This window comes from Vulpes vulpes, chromosome 2, assembly GCF_048418805.1.
Source record: "Vulpes vulpes isolate BD-2025 chromosome 2, VulVul3, whole genome shotgun sequence".
Classification (NCBI taxonomy): domain Eukaryota; kingdom Metazoa; phylum Chordata; class Mammalia; order Carnivora; family Canidae; genus Vulpes; species Vulpes vulpes.
The window spans coordinates 105,646,091-105,665,361 of NC_132781.1; the positions used below are offsets into that span (position 1 = coordinate 105,646,091).

At 37.7% G+C, this 19,271-nt stretch overlaps 1 protein-coding gene across 11 annotated transcripts in view; it reads left to right on the top strand.

Moving 5' to 3' along the window:
- Positions 1-2,885: 2,885 nt before the first annotated feature.
- MINDY3 (MINDY lysine 48 deubiquitinase 3) overlaps positions 2,886-19,271 on the top strand; it is an 82,860-nt gene continuing 66,474 nt past the window's right edge. For 3 of the 11 annotated variants that reach the window (XM_072749440.1, XM_072749441.1, XM_072749442.1), the window contains exons 1-2: positions 3,081-3,233; positions 18,879-18,939. Coding sequence is in view for 2 of the 11 variants with exons in the window: in XM_026016059.2 (XP_025871844.1) it covers positions 3,140-3,233; positions 15,189-15,268; positions 18,879-18,939 (235 nt within the window). In the remaining 9 variants the exon portion in view is untranslated. Of the gene's footprint in view, positions 3,234-15,188; positions 15,269-18,878; positions 18,940-19,271 lie in introns of all 11 variants that reach the window. The other 8 variants (XM_026016084.2, XM_072749438.1, XM_072749436.1 and 5 more) reach the window with 6 other exon arrangements.

The window sequence follows — 19,271 nt, forward strand, 5'->3', positions numbered from 1 at the left end:
GAATTATCCTGCTGAGAAGAGGTTAGACTAATGCAAAGGATACACTTTCATTTGTTTGATGGATTTACTCTGTTATTAGAAGATGTAGGGCAAATAAAAATAGTTTTATTAGTAAATGAGTATGGGTTTGTTTAACTTGCCTAGAACATATTAATCATATTGTAGGTAGGTTTTTAAAAGATATGATTTCTCTTAGGTAAAGGAATGCAAATACACTAAATTAGGAGTTTGAGGGCTTCCAGTTAGAGAATTGTTGTTTCCATGGTAGTTGCTAGGAACCAGGTAATGAAGTCATTGTACTCTGATGGAAATTTTGGGAAAGACAGGAAACTAAACACAGGGTTTGATAGAGTAATTAATTCTGTTGCTGTGAGGTAGTAAAGAAGGTTAGCCGGAATTAATCATGATGGAAATCTCAGCTCAGTTTTATGGCTGTGCCCTGACTTGAATCTGAATGAAAGGGATATATTACTAATAAAATTTACATATGAACAGAAAGTTTCTGATTTTTTAGTACTCTCTTTTAGGACTAAAGCTCATTCATGCAACCTGTGTACATCTTTTTTTTTTTTTTTTTTAAGATTTTGTTTATTTATTCATGAGAGACACAGGCAGAGGGAGAAGCAGGCTCCATGCAGGGAGCCCAAAGTGGGACTTGATCCCGGGACTCCAGGATCAGGCCCTGGGCCAAAGGCAGGCGCTAAACTGCTGAGCCACCCGGGCTGCCCCAACCTGTGTACATCTTAATAATACACATCATTTTAATCAAAACCAGAGATGGTTTTAAGAAAAAAAAATGCTAAAATATGGAGCAATATAAATACTTCAAAGTGAATCTACGTAATTTTCAAGTAATTATAATAACAGAAAGGTATTATTGTTCTGTACTATATATAAATGCAACAAACCTGACTGCTTCCAATATGTGTTATGTTTATATATAATTAGTGAATAAGAGAATTTTAAATGAATATTAATTTGCATCTTTATTGTATGTAAGCAAGTTCACACTTTAGGTGTTATAACTAATGAATGAAGCAACATAAATAATTTAACATTAATCAAATATTCCTTGTTAAAAATATGTCCTGCTAATTAAAAAATTTTAAACATTGCAAATAAAGAATATAGCCTAAAAGTGGAAAAGACCTATCAATGGACTGAAGATTTTGCCTGGCACTGTCGCTGGAGACTTAGAAAAATCACAGATCAAGAAATATTCTGTTTTTAAAATTACATTTTGGAAGTTTAGCCTTTTCCTCATATCTAAAATCAAGTCTATAACTACTATCTGTATATTAATGGAAAGAAAACAATCGTGGCCAACACCCCCGCCACTCACAGGCTCTACAAACATAGACCTTTCTATGTCTTTCAGGAAGTGAAACAATCCCATAAATTGTAAACCACCAAGCAAATATTAGATGTTTAACTTGACCAGTCAATACTACTTCCCCTGATAGCTCATGTGCTGAAAGGTAATGAATTTTTAAATTTCCGTAAGGCAAGTATTAGTCCTTCATCTAATGCTTATTGCAATCCAGCAATGTTCAATGCTCCCCATGCTAAGTACTATGAATAAGACCAGTCCTTGACTTTCATAAATTTACATCCCAAGAGAATAAGTAATTCTTCGCAAATCCCAGGATGATGGTAACCATCGTAAGCAATTTCAGAAGCTAAAATTTTTACTCCAGATTGGAATGACCGGAATCAGTTTTATTACAAAATGACATTTACACTATGTCTTGAAGAATGGATAAGATTTGCTTCGCAAAAATAGGGTCAAGAGAATTCCAAAGAGAATAAAAACTAGGAGGCTTATAGATAGGGTTCAGGAACTCTGAGCAATTCTTTTAACTATAGCAAAGACGGCTGAAGTAAAAAATAAAGCATAAAGGAGCAAAGCCCTTCATCGGCAATCTGTAAGGAACCCATCCGATTTTTGCCCTTCTCTTTTAAATTCAAACCTTAGCCAATACGTTCTCTTCTTTTCAAGCCGCACAAATGCAAATTTCTGCACAAACCAAGTGCAGCTGGATGCTTGTCAATGACTAAACCCTGGACTCCCCTCCACACATCCCACCCTTTCAAAAACTGGAGATGAAAACGCTCTACCTCTTCCAGACAGGCTGCTTTGAACGTCTATAAATAGCTTTGTAATCCTGCATTACATCTGGTAGAGACTATTTTTTTTTTTTTTAAGATTTCATGTATTTATTCATGAGACACAGAGAGAGAGGCAGAGGCAGAGGCAGAGGGAGAAGCAGGCTCTACGCAGGGAGCCCAATGCGGCCTCGTTCCCACGACCCCGGGGTCACGCCCTGGGCCTAAGGCAGGTGCTCAAGCCCTGACCGCCCCCCCCCCCCCCCCCGGGCGCCCCCAGGTAGAAACATTCCTAATGCAAATAAAACCACAGCCTCCGGTTGTGTGTTGAGTAGTTGGTTGGCCTTTACATGACTTACGGAGGCACCCAGTCTGAGTCTTCGAATTATGGGTGGCTCTCCACACAGACATGGATGTTTCCTCACCGAGACCCAACCACCGTCTTAGAGCCCTAGCTCAGTAGAATCAACATCACAAATTTTAAAGGCGAGGCTCTGTGCCTACGCCCTAGGGCTCGGGCGGGCCTCGGAGCCTGCAGCCAGGACCAGGGCAGCGCGCCAAGCGAGCTGCTCCCGGACGGTGACAACAGGCCCACGCCCAGGGAACGCGGCGCGCCGGCCAGGGCGAACGCCCAGCACCCCACCTAAGGCCGGGGGCTGAGACCTCGCAAACCCGCGGCCTCCAGGGAGGTCCGAGGCTCTTCCGGCCCGCCACTTCCGCTTCCGGCGCGGCGACTCCCGGGCCCGCCCGGCGGCGGGGGGGTGGGCGGAGGCGGGGGCGGGGCAGTCGCGAACAGGGAGCCGGAAGTGGCCCGGCACTTCCGGTACGGGGAAACTCCTTGCTGCCGCTCGGGGCTGGCTTGACAGGCGCGGTGTCTGCAAGTAGCTCGGTGTCTCCTTGCGTCTTCCTCGCGTCCGCGCTCCGAGCTTCGTTTGCCGCAGCTGTCCCGCCACTCCTGTCTCCGCAGGCGCCCCTTCCCCATGTGCCGGGGCAGGAGTCCTGAAAGCGAAGACCCGCTCGCCGGTACCCCATCATGTCCGAACTGACTAAAGAGCTGATGGAGCTGGTGTGGGGCACCAAGAGCAGCCCCGGCCTCTCCGACACCATCTTCTGCCGCTGGACGCAAGGTACCCTGGCTGGGCTCTGGCTTCCCTGCACAGAGCCTCGCTGAGACCCTCTGGCGCCACAGCCCCCCCCCCCCCCCCCCGGCTTAACCCCCCTCCCGCCCTGCACTCTTGTCCCACTTGTCCTGCTCGGGTCTGAAACTGGACTTTCTAGAAACGCCCTGCCTGCCTTGGGGGTGGGGGTGGGGGAGTGGTTGAGCTGGAGAATGGTTACAGCGAAATGGTTACACTCAGGACCTGAAGTGCCTCTGCCCCTCCCTGGGCTGGAGAGACGGGGTGGTGATGGGATGGGGGGGGGGGGTGACACCGAGGGCGTGCCCTGTGCGCCCCCTCCCCCCCAATCTTCACCCCCCCCTCCCCAACAAGGCTTCATGTTATTGGTGTTTGGTTTAATTTTGGGAGAGAGAGCCAAGTCCACGAGAAAGTCAAAGAGCCTTTGTTGTTTGTATCTTTTTTTTTTTTTTTTTTTTTTTAAGATTCTATTTATTTATTCATGATAGAGAGGCAGAGGGAGAAGCAGGCTCCATCCCGGGAGCCCGACGCGGGACTCGATCCTAGGACCCCAGGATCACGTCCTGGGCCAAAGGCAGGCGCTGAACTGCTGAGCCACCCGGGGATCCTCCCCTGTTTGTATCTTAACGATGTGGTTCGACGTAGGAGTCGGTGTATCGGTAGAGGGTTGCTTGCTGTCAGGTGCCCTCCCGACCCAGCGTATCCCGGGTTTGGAGATGGGCTTAGTGATCTCTGAGGGTTAAAAGGAGCGTGGATCATAGCATTTCCTGTGCTGGTTTAAGGTTCCACACAGGATTTGGGAGTTACGTAAGGAGTTTTTTATTCATACGAGTACTAATGAGATAAAAATTGCCGTTTATTGAATTTCTGCGCTGTGCCAAGCTCTGCATTAGGTACTTCATACTAGTAGTTAGTTACCTGTGATTCTTAAATTATAATGAAGCACTGCGTCGCACACTAGGTAAGGTGACTTAGGAAAGACTTAGCGAAGTTAAGTGAGGTGAAGAGCCTTTGGAGTAGGAAGGGTCGTGTAATGGAAATCATCACAGGCCAGTAAATGATAGCTGTTCGGTGGTTGTTCAGTCGTTTAGACAATACCAGTTCTCAAAGGATTTAGGGGAATTTTAGCGTAGTGACTCGCAAGTTCCTATTTCATAGTGTGTGTTTTGTAACAAAAATTCGGGGTTTAAGTAAATCCCTTCCTCTCTCTCCCAGATATGGCTCATTTAAGAGCTGGTAAAATTAGACCCATAATGTATTACGGGCAGCTTATTGAGTCCATCACTCTTGTTTTGCAAATGAGGAAAATGAGTGGTGGGGCTAAATGAACAGGCCAAAGTTGCACAAGTTGATAGAATGGGAGTGAATTTACAAGTCTCCCCATTCTTAATATGGCTCTGTTTTCACTTTGTTCCTTTGAGTTTCTAAACTTTAACATGTAATTAGTTTGGCTCTTTTTACACATTTTAATTACATCACTGAAGTCCTATTTTCTGAAATCTTGGACGCCTGCATTTGCAGATTTTAAAGCTTACCTTCTACTTTGACTTCATTTATCCTAATAGTGAACTGCCCTGAGGTATAAGGGGCTCTGAATATTTAAGAAAAATTTTACTTCCTGTGTAATTAGTCAGCATTGATTAAGCATTTACAACATAGAATAAGATAGTATTGAGACTTTATGTTAAAACTGCAGATTCCGGGAGAATTCAGAGGCCTTTCTAAGGACTGGTTAAGAGAAGACTTTGGAACAGGTGTATTTTGGTCCCAGGTTCAAATGATTTGACTTAGTTAAGCCTCAGTTTCTTTCTCTATAAAATGCAGATAATAGTAGTGTCAACCTTACAGGGTCGTTGTGAGGATTGAAGGCATGTAAATCCACTGAGGCACTTAGCACGATATCTGACATTGGAAATTCTTAGGACTTCATTTAAAAAGTATTTAATTGGAAGGCTAAGCCAAAGATCACTCTCTGGCCATGACCTGACGATTACAAGAAATTATTGTTTATTTGACAAATACTTTATTTTTACTTTCATTATTTTTTTTTATTGAAGCAAAGAGGATACATGATAATTATTAAAGTACGACTTTATGACATATGAGAATACTGTGCCAAGAAATTCCTTAACAAGATTCATTCAGCCACCACCTTTAAAGATAATCTTTAAAGATAAAGATTTTTTTTTCTTTTTAGAGTATGTTTATATTGTGGATATATAATTCTTCATGGTCTTATATTGATCAAGATTTTCAGGCAACCAAATATGTATTTTTAAGTTACCACCTCTGAATCAGAGGGAGGTTGTTATTGGCTTTGCTTTGTTAACTGTCGTATTCATTTATTCATTTAGAGGCAGAAATCATTGCTGACGATTGCTTTGGCAGTCATTTGGGATTATGAGAATAGGCACAAGACACTGCTGCACTTGCCTTACAGCATTTGTAATGTGACACCACCTTTGGCTCTATTTCCTAGTCTGTAACGGTGCTTTGACAACTGTATTCTTAAGAGTTTTTTGGAAGCAAGTTAAAGGTGTAAGATGTTTGGGGTAAATATTTGTAAAATTATGTTTACATTTATGAATTAATATTGATCATGTTAATTTTTTTGACACATTAAGACAAGCTGCGGGAGTTGCTGCAGCAGAGTTGGATTTTTTTAATTAATTTGGCAGTTTCAGATAATATGTGAAATCAGTGAGCCACAGAAGTGGCACATCGTTGTTTGAACTCATTTGGCAGTTTTAGATAATTCTCTCCTGCAGTTCCTTTTTCTTTGGGGGGAAAAAGTTTGGTGGGGTTTTTGTTTTGTTTTGGGGTTTTTTTGCCAGTTTTTCTTTGAAAGACAAATTACGTAATTTAAAGATTTGCAGTTGTTATTTTCTGACTTGGAAATTGAGTCTCTGGCTTTCTTTCCTCCTGCTTAATTTTCTGTGATCGTTTTTTAAGAAAAGTATATTTTCTACCTCATTCAAAAGCACCATTTATCCTCTTTGCCCTTCTTCCCACAAACTACAGCAGTGTTCCAGGCCTCTGCAACTCAGACTTGGTAGGTAGGATGGGAAGGAAGACAAATAAGAAGCAAAGCAAAATGAAGTACATGTAATAGTTAGAACATAAAGAAATAGAGAATTGTGGAATGGGGTGATGTGGTTATGCCTTCATTTTAAGCTGAGATTTGAGCAAGCACCGGAAACAACTGAGTTATGCAGTTATCTGAAGAGTGTTCCAGGCAGAGAGACTAGCTGTTATAAAAAATGTGATGCAGAATATTCCTGGCTTTTTGTTTAAGGAGCAGGAAGGAGACTAGTTCAGCTGAAGATGGAATGAAGGAAAGGAAGAGTAATAAAAAATGATGTAAGAAATCCTTTTCAAAGAATGACCAGTAAAGCCTTATAGGCCATGATAAGGGCTTTGGCATTTATTCTGAATGAAATGAGGGATCATTGCAAGGTTTGGAGCAGAGGCGAGACATGGCATGACAAGTTTTTAAAAGGACTGATCTGACTGCTGGGTTTGAAGATAGACTGTAGTGGCTTGAGAGAGAGAGCAGGATCAAATGAGAGACATTTGCAGTAGTGGTGGCTTAGTTGGACCAGGACAGTAGTGCTAGGGATGGTAGCAAGTGGTAGATAAACCAACTTCCAGCAGAACCAAAATAAGAGTCATCTAGAGCCGACAGGAATAAGTACTAATCTTATAAATGAAAACATTTTGACTTATTGGGAACTTCTGTTTTCTTTTTAGTATTGATTGTCTAGTTCAGTGTTCTGCAAACTTTTTCTGTAAGAGAGTCAGCTGCATTTATTGTTTCTGTCTCAATACTAATCTCTGCCATTGCAGCAAAAGCAGCCCTAGATAATATAGGTATGGCGGTGTTCCAAAACAGCATTTACAGAAACAGGTCAACCCCTGATCTAGATTATAAGCTCTTAGAAACTATTTTTTTCCTTTTTTCCCCTTTCCCCTAAGCTTTATTTATTTATTTATTTATTTTGTTTAACCTATAAGATTAACCCAAGAAGGAGAAATACATTTCCTATTTATATCAGTTCATTGTTTTGGGAGGGCTTATGGGAATGGGTTGGGGAATAGAGCTACAGTTGATTGAATTTGAACCTGTGGTATATGACAATTTTTGTTATGTAATATGAAAAAATAAAGTTTAACAAATAACTTAGGATAAGTGAGGGATCAGTTAAAATATAAGTATCAAATGTATTTATAAGTTAATACATTTATTATTATAATAATTAATATTTTACCAAAGTAATAATGGTAAGTTATTATTATTATTATTATTATTATTATTATTATGAGAGAGCTAGCATGCACAAGCAGGGGGAGGGGCAGAGGGAGACAGAATTTTCAGCTGGCTCCCAGCCCAGGGCAGAGCCCAACTTGGGGCTTTGTCCCATGACTCTGAGATCATGACCGGAGTCGAAACCAAGAATCAGACACTTAACTGACTGAGCTACCCAGGCACCCTGAAACACCAGTATTGATTAATTTTTTCCAAAATGAAGGTAATGTGGATCATATCATTTCAGAAGTGTTTGTTGTTGGACACCTTTTATTTTTCTCAAGAATGGATATTCTTTTCTCCAACCTATCTGAATCATGTCACCTAAAATCCAGTTTTTCTAAACTTAAAATTTACAAGTCTATAGGACAAAGTTAATTTCTTGGTACTTTGAATACATAATGTGTTTTTTTTAGTTCAAAGTAACTATGATAATTTCTTACATTACACCATGCTTTACAGTTTCTGGAAGTCCTGTTTAATCCTTGCAACAAACATGAGAGATAACAAAGGATAAATGTAGTTTTCCTTATTTTAATAGATGAGGAAAATAAAGCACAGTTCAGATTGATTTAACCAGTATTATCCAGTTTGTAATGATGATCCAAGTCTTTCTATGGGCTTTTGTTTACTTGAGAGCCTAGAATTATGGAGGCCGAAGTTAAAAATTGGTTTGAATAATATAGATGCAGAGTAAGTCATGTGAGAGTAAAATATGGGAAGATTACGAAGAGGTTCATGGCTCAGGTTTAAATTAGTTAAGAGGTATAAAACAGATTTCTCTGTCTTCAGTACTATGAAATGTGATACAAAATTACATAATTAGGATTAGATGGCTAATTTCAGATCTAATCAGAAAAAAACATTTTGTGAAAAGACAATTCCTTTTAAAGATAGGAAATATTGAATACATGAATACAAGAGAAATAACTCTATATCCTAAAAAAATTAAATTCAAGTGAAACCTTATTGTAAAGGGAGAAGCCTACTTAGCTTACTCCTATTTTAGAATACTTAATTTACATTTACTTGACTTTATTTCATTTTGTGCCCTAATAGCCTTTGTTCATTATCACTTAACACACTCAAACATGTATACTGTAATTAAACAGAATTTGGAATACAGCAGATCTGCCTAGAATTCTCTCCATGAGGTTTTTATATCTAGCTTACAAAAGCAACTCACTATAATGCTTTTCAGCTATAAGTCCCACTCATGAATCTTGAAAACTACATTACATTATTAGTAATTTTAAGGAGGGTAAGAATTCATTACTGATTCATGTTTATTACATACCCCAAAGTTTGACAGAGCCTAAGTTCGCCTCTTCCCTTAGGCCCAACATCAGGGATCCTTTCCTTATTTCTAGTAGGAACAGAGCTAGACAGAGTGGGGGACCTCTTGGCTGTATCTCCTGTTCTAGGTTGGACCTCTATTTGGTTATCTTGACATGATAACCAGCACCATCAGATCTCATTTGTCCTTATTAAATTTGTTCTGTGCATTGTACTATTTCTCATCCTCCCCGTAGCCTGTTGTCTATTCTGTTTCTCCCATGCTGCTGTGTATTGATGGAGGAAATTGTGGTCAGCATCTGCACAAATGTAGTCCTCAAACCCTAGCTGAGCCCTCAGTGTTTGTCTCAGTTCTTTATCTTGTCAGCCTTTCTTAACGTTTTTCAGAATTAAAATTCTCCTCAATTTTCTCTCGTTCCCCTCAGTAATATCACTTCCTCTTTGCCTGTATATATAATTTAGAAGCCTGCTAAGATTCACTTCTGCTAGGCCAGTGGCTCTGAAGTTTTTGAACTCCGGGCCGTATTATACTCTGAAAAATTATTAAGGACTTCAATATGAAAAATAAAATTAATGAGACCTGAGGTATTGTTTTACATTCCTATAAATCTCTTTGATGTCTGGCTCATTAGAAGACAGCTGGATCCTCACATTTACTTTCTGTTCAGTCTGTTGCGGTCATGTTGTTGGGAAGTGTAGAAAATCCAGCCTTACAAAGATTGTAATTGGTAAGGTGAGAGTCTTACAACAGCCTTTTCAGATAATTGTGGCCATCTGTCTTTGCTACTACACCACAACTTGACAGGTGGTAGTTTCTTAGAGGTTATTTGCAATATGGAATCTGAGCGACATGAATGAATTTTTTTGTACTCTGTTAAATTGAAAACCATTTGGTTTTGTCATATTTTGAGTGCACCTTTACTTGAGCATTTATTTCTAACACTGTGCATTAGTTCTTTAGGAGTCATTGGTCCACTGGTTTCTGCCGACATTTCCAAATGATAATACATTCCTTTTGACAGTATCAACAGTCCTATTACTATCACCACTGGTGTTATTAGAAAAATATCTAAGAATTGAGTCACTGTGTCAAGTTCACGGTGCTGGATGCGGGTTTTCCAAAATTTTAGTTATTGCTTGAAAGCCTGAAATTTTATCACTGGCAAAAATAACTGTCAGTTATTTTCCTTGAAGTATCAGGCTCACATCATTCACTTCTGAGAAAGGGTTTGCCACAAACCTAAGTCTGAATAATCATAGTCTGTCAGTAGCCCCTCAGAATAAAAACAGTGCTTTACAAAAAAGTACTTCCAGTTTGCAATTCAGAAAATTACACACATGATTTTTCTTGAGACAAAGGTCAGTCATCTTCAAGGTATGTAGCAGAGGTGCTTTATGAATAGTTGCCATTTTGTCATGCAGAATATTTTTTAAAAGGACACTTTATTCAAGGTCAAGATTTAATAAAAGTAGCATCAGTAAGGGCATTCTTTAGTTAAATGGCTTTTTCTTTATGTTTGAAAGAGGGTGGTTTTATTTACCAGGATGGTGACTGCTAGTACAGTTAATGACACTGCCTTCATGTGTTCTAAGACACCAGCAGTAACACCCACCATTGCTATTGTACCGTTGTATGTCAAGTGTAAAGGTCAAATAATGTCTTAGTATCCTCATATCCTTATGAGAATTATTTTTACCTCTAGTAGATCCCTTGAAAGGGTTTCAGATTTTCAAGGTTCTGTAGACCACACTTTGAGAACCTCTTTTTATCCAGTCCCGTCCCCCGCCTCCATCACTACACCACCACTCTTTCAAGACTTGGAGTCTTTAAACGTCCTCCTTCTCATATAATCAGTCTTCTCTTTTTAAACTCATGGCCCTCAGTCTATATAAATAATAATTCTTTATCCAGCTACCCTTTTCAGGTTACTATTTTTTTTTACAATAATTTTTACCATTATTTTTGTCCAACCTAGAACAGGAGATACAGCCAGGAAGTCCCCCACTCCATCTAGCTCTGTTCCTAATGGAAATAAGGAATGATAAAAAAAAAAAGGGGGGGGTGGTGAATCTCTTCACTTGTTTAAAAGTAGATCACATTTACTTTTTGTCCTTGGATTCTGAATCACACCTCAACCCTTTAAAGTGCTTATTCTCTCCAGTGCTCTAGGTTTCTTTCTTTGTATTTTCAGTGATGTGCTTAATCCAGTGTTTTAATTTATGTTTTTACTCAGTAGCATTTGTAGCAAGTGACTACTCTTTGCTTCCTGGAGGACTTCAGTGTGTTTGTTTTTCTCTTACCTTTCTAATCTTTGTCCTTTGCTGACTCAGCCTCTGCTTATTTTTTAACATGCCCAACTCTGTCATCTTCGCTTTACATGTTCTCATTTACTTTGACTGCCATGTTGAAGATAATTCAGATTGCTGTGTTTAATCCTAATCCCAACTCCATCATCTTTGTTTTACATTATCTCCTTTACTTTGACTGCCATGTTGAGGATGATTCAGATTGCTGTGTCTGATCCTAATCCCTGCCCTGAGTTCCAGACCCATATTTCCCCACTTCTAAATGTTGCCAAGTGGTTATCTCACAACTAAACTTGGCATACCTAGAAACAAACTCCTCCGCTATCTTTCCTTGCAGCAGTCCAGAGAGCATGAACTACACAATATACTAGGAAAACAGTAATAAGAGAACAGGCAAGATACATGTAAGACAAATAATAAGTAAATAAGCAATAATATAATATAGTAATCACAGATTATGAAAAGTACTGGTTGTGCTGGGGATGGTAGGAGAGACCTATTTAGGTAGGATTATCAGGGAATATCTCTGAGGAGTTAACACCTAAAACGAGTCCTTAAGAATGAGAAGGAAAAAAAAAAAAAAAAAGAATGAGAAGGATTCAGCTTTCTGAAAAGAGAAGGGGAAATAAATGGAGAAGGAATAGAGCTAACATAAAGATCTTGGGATGTTCTAAGGTCACTGCAGATAAAGTGAGAGTGAACTGAAGAAATGTGGGTTTGATAGTTATGGTGTCTTTGAAAGCCATGAAAAGGAGTTTGACTTTCATTCTAATTGCCATGAGAAGCCACTGAAACGTATTAAGCAGGTTATGACAATATCTGATTTCCAAGTCTACCATATTTCTCTGGTAACTCTATGGTGAACAAATGACGATGAAGTGGGATCGGTGGGGAAGAATGGGGACATCTCATTGGAAACTCTTAACGATACTCTAGGTGAGAGATGACAGTGGTTTGAACTTCAGGGTAGATCAGAGATGGGCTAGAAATGGACATCTAGAAATCACGGTTTGGGGTCTTGAACCAAGAAGATCTTGCCTTAAAGTGACAGAGAAAGGTTAGCAAGTATTTCAAGTGCAGGGCACAATATATTCAAAAAGGGTAAAAAACCTGAAAGAAAATAGATATTTGAGGACCTGAAAGAATCTCAGCCTGAAGTCTAAGAGGAAGAATGGTAAAGGATGAGTTAGGAGATTTAGGTAGAAACCGGATCATACAGGACACGTTAAGTAAATTAGACTCTGTTTATGTCTAGAGTTGTAATCTGGGCTGTATTTGAGGATTCCCTGATTATAACCAGTAATGGGAATCTTGGGAGTAGATGAGTTACCCAAGGAGAATGTATGAAATGAAAAGAACATAGATCCTAAAGCCAAGACATGAGGAACATTAGCTTTGTAGAGGAGTTGACCGAGGGGATGGAGAAGAAACTGAAAAGGGAAATTTGTAACAAGAGGGACCAGTAAAGCCAAGGGGCAAGGTTTTTCAGAAGAAATCTGTGGTTAGCATTTCAGATGATTCTCTGGAGAGTAATTGAGAAAAGCTTGTGAAATCATCTGTACTGTTCATTGACCGAGTTGGTGAGAATGAATTTGGTGCAGTCATAGGTTGAAAACCAAATTTTGAGGGTTGAATAAATTGTGAGGTAAGGAGATTGAGACAGTGCATTTAGACAACTAAGTGGCCTTTGAAAGGGTGGTGGTTGGAGTTTGGGGTGGGGTTTTTTTTTTTAATGGTCAACTGAATTTTTTTAAAATTTAGACTTTACTTTTTTAGAGAAGTTTAAAGTTTATAGCAAAACTGTGGGGAAGCTACAGAAATTTCTCACATACCTCCTACTCCCACAGCATGTATAGGCTCTGCTATTATCATTACCCCCCACCAGAGTGGAGTATTTGTTAATAGATGAACCTGCATTGACATATCATCATCACCCAAGCTCTATAGTTTACAGCTCAGTCTTGGTGTTCTACATTATCTGGGTTTGGACAAATGTATAATGACATTTATCCATCATTATGGTTTCATAGTATTTTCACTGCACTAAAAGTCTTCTGTGCTTTGCACATTCATCCCTCTTCCTCTCTCCCTCCACCAATCCCTGGAAACTACTCATCTTTTTACGGTTTCCATAGTTTTGCCTTTTCCAGGATATCATATAGTTGGAATCATATGGTATGTAGCCTTTTCCAATTGGTTACGTCCCTGAGTAATATGCACTTAAGGTTTCTCCATGTTTTTTTGTGACTTGTGAGCTCATTTATGTTTTAGTGCTGGATTATAGTTTGTTGTTTGGATGTACCACAGTTCATTTACCCCATTCACTTACTGAAGAACAGCTTAGTGGCTTCCAAGTATTAGCAATTATGAATAAAGGTGCTAGAAACATCTGTGTGGAGGTTTTTGTGTTGACATAAGTTTTCAGCTTTTTACTCAAAGTGCTTTTGATGGATTCTTAAGGAGGATTTTTTTGTTTTTAAATATGTAAGATACATGTTTAATTCCTGTTTGAAAGAGAGGGATTCAAAGGTTAAGAGAGAGGAGGTGGGATGGAATAGGATCCTCTATGCTATTTCTTATCTCAGTTGCTCTCACCTGGTGTCTCAAGCTAGAAACTTCAGTCTGCTCTAATTTCTTTGCCCCACTTGCACATGCTCATCAAATCTTAATTTTTACCATAGGAAATACTGTTTAGATGCAGTTTCTTCTCTCCACACTAATGTGAATTTTATTAAGTTGATACCATCTCCATATGGCTGTTCAAACAGTCTCCTCCCCATTTTATTCCTTTAAGAAAGAGAGGAGGAAACAGTATAATCATATTACAGTTCAGTTAGGACTTGTCATGGTCTGGCCCTTCCCACTATTAACCTCTTGTCCGCTTTCCCTCTTCCAATGTACCATCTTCCCCATGCTACCCCCATACTATCCTTGAGCTATATTAAGTTTTCCTCTGCCCCATAAACTTGCCCTGCTCTCACCAAACCTTTTTCCTTTTAATAAAGGTGTTTTCTTCACCTAAAAATCATTCCTCATCTTCATCCTTGCAAATTCCTATTAAAAATCACCAAGTCCCCTGTTGTGACTTGACTCAGAGTAAATCATTCCTTTCTGTATCCAATAATACTGTATTCATACTTTTGTTTTATGTTCATTTGTTCATCTGTCTGTGTTCACCTGTATCATTGGCTTCTGTAGACCAGAGACTCTGTCATTCATGCATACATGCTGGATGCTTGCTGTAGTATCTTAGGTTCATTAAATGTTTGTTGGATGAATGACTAAAACTACAACCTTTAGTGAAACTTTACATATTCCAAGCATATTGGAATTGGAAACTTTAAAGATAACTAGACAGAGATCTAGGGAGGAGAAATGATTTCCCAGCAGTGTTACAGAGAGCGTCACTCAGTCCTCTGGACTTCTGGCCCTGTCTATCTGTAGGAACATCTATGGGTCACTCTCAGTCAGTGCTGGCTGGGTAATAGCGAAATTGAGATAGAGCTGGTTCGAGCACATTCACTGTCTAGGATGCCTTTTAATTTTTAGTTTATACAATATGACTCAAAGATTGAAATGCAAAAGGATTCTGTATGGAAAGGGTCCTAAAAATTCTGGTTGAATTCAGTAGATAGACTCATCTTTCTTCAAATAAGTTATTTAATTTAGTGTTCTTTTACAGAAGTCCACACTTTATCCCCCTAGTCCATTTAGCGGGATCCCTAGGTAACAAAATTTTGTGTGTGCATATGAGAGAGAATGAGAGAGAGAGAGAGTGCATGCGTGCGTGCGTGTGTGTGTATGTGTCTGTTTACATGCATTTGGGGCACGGGGATGGGAGCATAGGCTTCAGATCTTTTTTCAGAGGGTTCCTTGATCCCCCCCCCCCCCGAAAGTTAAGAACCATTGTGCCTAAATAATTTGGAGATATTTTGCTTTTGTAATAAGTGATCTTTCTCAAGCAAAGTACATTAAAAATTCTTTGGGCTGCTGTTTGAATTACATTTTTAATCTTTGCTACTTGCTTTCATTTTTAGGGTTTGTGTTTAGTGAATCAGAGGGATCTGCATTAGAACAGTTTGAAGGTGGCCCCTGTGCTGTTATTGCACCTGTTCAGGTAACATAGACTACTTTACCAACTCCTTAGACGGACATGTTCAAACGTTTCATACTTGACTTTTCATTTTTCTAAACTGTCTATATGTAATGAGATATGATCAGTTATCCCTTTTGTTCATGTAAATTACCATAAATATCCAAAATAAAAAGTGAATTCAGAACATGGGCAGGTTATACAGCAATAGCCTTTCAGCTGTTTTTATTGTCAAGAAAACGTAATAGGTGTTCCCTGACATTCAGAAAACGAGGAATTAATGATAATGACCTCTTTCTAATACAGTGATCCTGTCAAGTTATGATGTTTTATGCTGTTGTTAGGTATATCATAGCAATAGTATTATTTTCATTTGTTCTTTATGTAAAAATGATTTTCCTACAAAGTTGAAGATGAGTTAAAATCTTCATGCTCTAAAACCCTACACATTCTAAAAATAAGTTGTATTTTATAGTTGTAGGCTGTAGCTTTGGCTTTTAAAAAAATTGTAATAACTGACTTCAGACTTTCCACAATTTTTAAAAAAAGATTTTTTCTTTGCACAAGATAGTGTTAATCTGAATATATGTATATGATTTTGCATCCTAATGTGTTCAAATTTCAAAGGCCGATTTGCTGCAAATGTTATGTAGTTAAAACCATGAATTGAATTTTCAGTTTACTTTAATACTTAAAATGTCTGAACAGCAGTGTCATTTCACAACTGTGCTAAGAAGAGCTGGAATTTATTATGTTTTAATCAGCACGTTTTGAAAATACATATTTAATGTGATATATATTATTCATTGGGCATAAAGAATGCATTCCTGAACTGTTAGCTGCAAAGTAAATTTGTCTTATACTCCACATTATTAAATTAAAAATTTATATGATTCCAAAATATATCCTTTATGGATCATCATTTTATTTCTTCAAAGAGCAAAATTGATTTTTTTTTTTTTTGCTTTAGTGGAATTATAAAAAAAAATTAAGAAAAATATGAATGTTTGAATGTTGCCTGGGAGTTACTTAATATAAATTTAACTGTAAATTAGTAATAGAGTTGTTATACTTTTAGGCTGGGGCAGTTTTGGTTGCTAGCAGAATCTTATCTGAATTTGAAGATTCCTTGTCCTGTCTGTATTTAAATTAGGTTATATTGACACTGCCCCTACTGGATTTTTACTAAAAGTCTATTTTTACTAAAAGTCTATTTAACTATTGTTAAATGCAAGATGTACCACAGGAGTCCCCTGTTTTATAAAATTCAGTATATTTCCACAATGATAGCTATTTTTGCAAGGGATAATTGTAATGTTCAAAGCCCTCTTGTATCTTTGAGGTGGTAATTTAGTTTCATAGTCACATAAATCTTTTTAATCAGAAGAATTTTGTGTTTTTTAAAAATATTTCAATGTAAAAGTCAGAACTACGCCAATCAGCCTAATGAAGGGAAATGAGCAAGTCTAGATATTAAAATTTTTTTAAACTATAAAAATTAGAACATGATACTCTTGCCAAAAGAATAGGCATATTATGGAACCTAGTAGTTAATGCAGGAGTAGACCATGTTACATATAGCAAATTACCGAGAATTTATTACGTACCATGATAAAGAGGTAACTATAAATCAGTGGTAGAATAAAATGAAATTTAATGAATGTCACTGATAAGAGTGGTTGCCAGTTTGAGGGGAAAAAACTGAATGTAGGTCATCTGATACCATGTACCAAATTTGTTCTTGATACAATATTTAACCACAGAAAAACAAATGTTACTATATTGTCAGCACTAAGAGAAAGGGTGAGGTCCAGGCTCAGGAAAATGTTTGCAGTGACTATTAGCATTAAGTGGATATTGTTTTTCTTATACAACGAATGTGTACAAATTGGTTAGGAAAACACTAAAACTCTAGTGGTGAAATAATGTGTATGCAGTCATAGGTGGAATAATGATGGACAGCCAAAGAATCATGATGTTCATCCTCACTAGGAATCCATAAAAGTACAAATAAAACAGTAACTAGATTCTATTACTTACTCTAAGTTTTAAATATAAAATAATTGCCAGTGCATGTAAGAGTAGGATGATGCTGGCATATTCATATTGCCATATAGTACATTTGTACTTTGATTTGGGGAAAGAATTTACATTATAACAGGAACCATAATGCAGATTTTTTTGACAAAATCATTGTATTTCTGTGAGTCTTTCTTAAAGAAGTAATCCTTAATATGAAAAAAGGTTGTATCAGTATGAAGTTTTTATATTTATAGTAGTAAAAGAAAAAAATTATAAACCTAATGTGCTGTAGTTTAAATGTGAAATAAGGTTTGAGTAAATTTTGATAGCTCAATCGGCAATTAGTGATTAAGAATTATAGTTATGAATCCTGTGGGAAAACAGAAAAATGGGAAACATAATCACATACCCATTATGCTTCTCACTTGTAATAAAAATTTAAAGCAGGTATAAAAGAAAGACTGGAAGGAAGCATATCAAAGTATAACAGCGATCGTATTAATGGTGAAATAATGGGTATCCCACCTCACTTTCCCCAAGTTTTGTAATCTAGTTATATTCCTCAGTTTTATGGTTATTACCATACTAGGGAAAAGTTAGAAGCCCTTATTTGTAGTATTTGTAGATTTTACTTCTATTAAGAATGTTAGACTCTTCCTTAGTTTTTTGTTCAAGCACTTTGAAATGATTGCTTATTAGGTGCCAGGTACTGTGCTAAGTGCATTATGTAGATTATTTCATATAATCCTCACTGCAACCTTTTAAAGTTTATGCTATTATTATTTTTGGTTAGTAAAGTAGTGGAACCAAGATGCACCCCTAGGTGTGTCTGACCTCTTAGCAATACTCTACAGCTTTCAAACATGTGAGAAGCGTCAAAGAACTTCTTTCTTGGATCTGCCCCCTGTAGATTCAGATACAGTAGGTGGAGCCTAAGGATCTTCATTTTTAATAAACAAGTCAGGTGACTAGGATGGAAATGATCTTTCAACTGCACTTTGAGAAGGAAACACTATATAGTGAGCTGCTTTCTATCAATTCATGAGTGTAACATAGTTGACGCACTTAAGGAAAGTGAGAAAGCAATTTGTTTTTTCTTTTGAATCTTACAGTTTTTTGAGTTAAACCAGGAATTTAGGAACTCCTTATCTTATAATAAAGTGATGAGTCTCTTTATTCTCATATCACAAGTCAGAACTAATAGAGCAGAACCACCTTTGTATTTTGATTTCTTTCCCCCCAAGGAATCTAAGAGAAATGTAGTCTTTTCCCTATTTCTAGAGTCTTCACTTTGTGAATGAGCAGTAAGTTTCTTTAATTTTCAGGTTCTGTGTCTATGTTTTGAGTTGGTTCTTCTATTTGCCAGAAAATACATATTATGAAAGAAGAATTTTATGGATCTAGAATCAAGTTTATAGTAGTGTATTCTGAATAATATGCTCATTTACCGTTGAATGTGAAGGGAAACTATCTGAATTTTTTTTTAGCACTATTAAGTAGATAATAAAGGAGGTACAAATTAGGGTTGTTTTTTTTTTCTATTTTAAAATAAAGGAATAATGAAGGTATGCTTATAATGCATTCTAATAACTATTGCTTTAATTGTATAAAGGCATTTCTTTTGAAGAAGCTCCTGTTTTCTTCAGAGAAGTCTTCTTGGAGGGATTGCCCAGGTATGATAGTGGTCTTCTATAAATTTTTCCTTCACCTTCTAATTTATAGATGATCTATGCAGCTTTCATTGGCATTAGTTGAACTGAAATTATTTATCTTAAAAAGTAAACTATAAATGGGATTTTTTTCTTGAGATTTTTTTTTTCAGTGTTTCAGAAAGTTCTGTGAATAGTGACTCCAAATTTTAATGTGTATACTCAGAAATTCCATTTCCCCAAGAGTTCTAAAACAGAATAATAGAACAAAGGGCAAAATATTTGGCCTCTCACTAAAAGGTTGGGCCATTTCCTTGAACTGTTGAATGACAGCATGGGGTAAGGAAGAGTCCTTT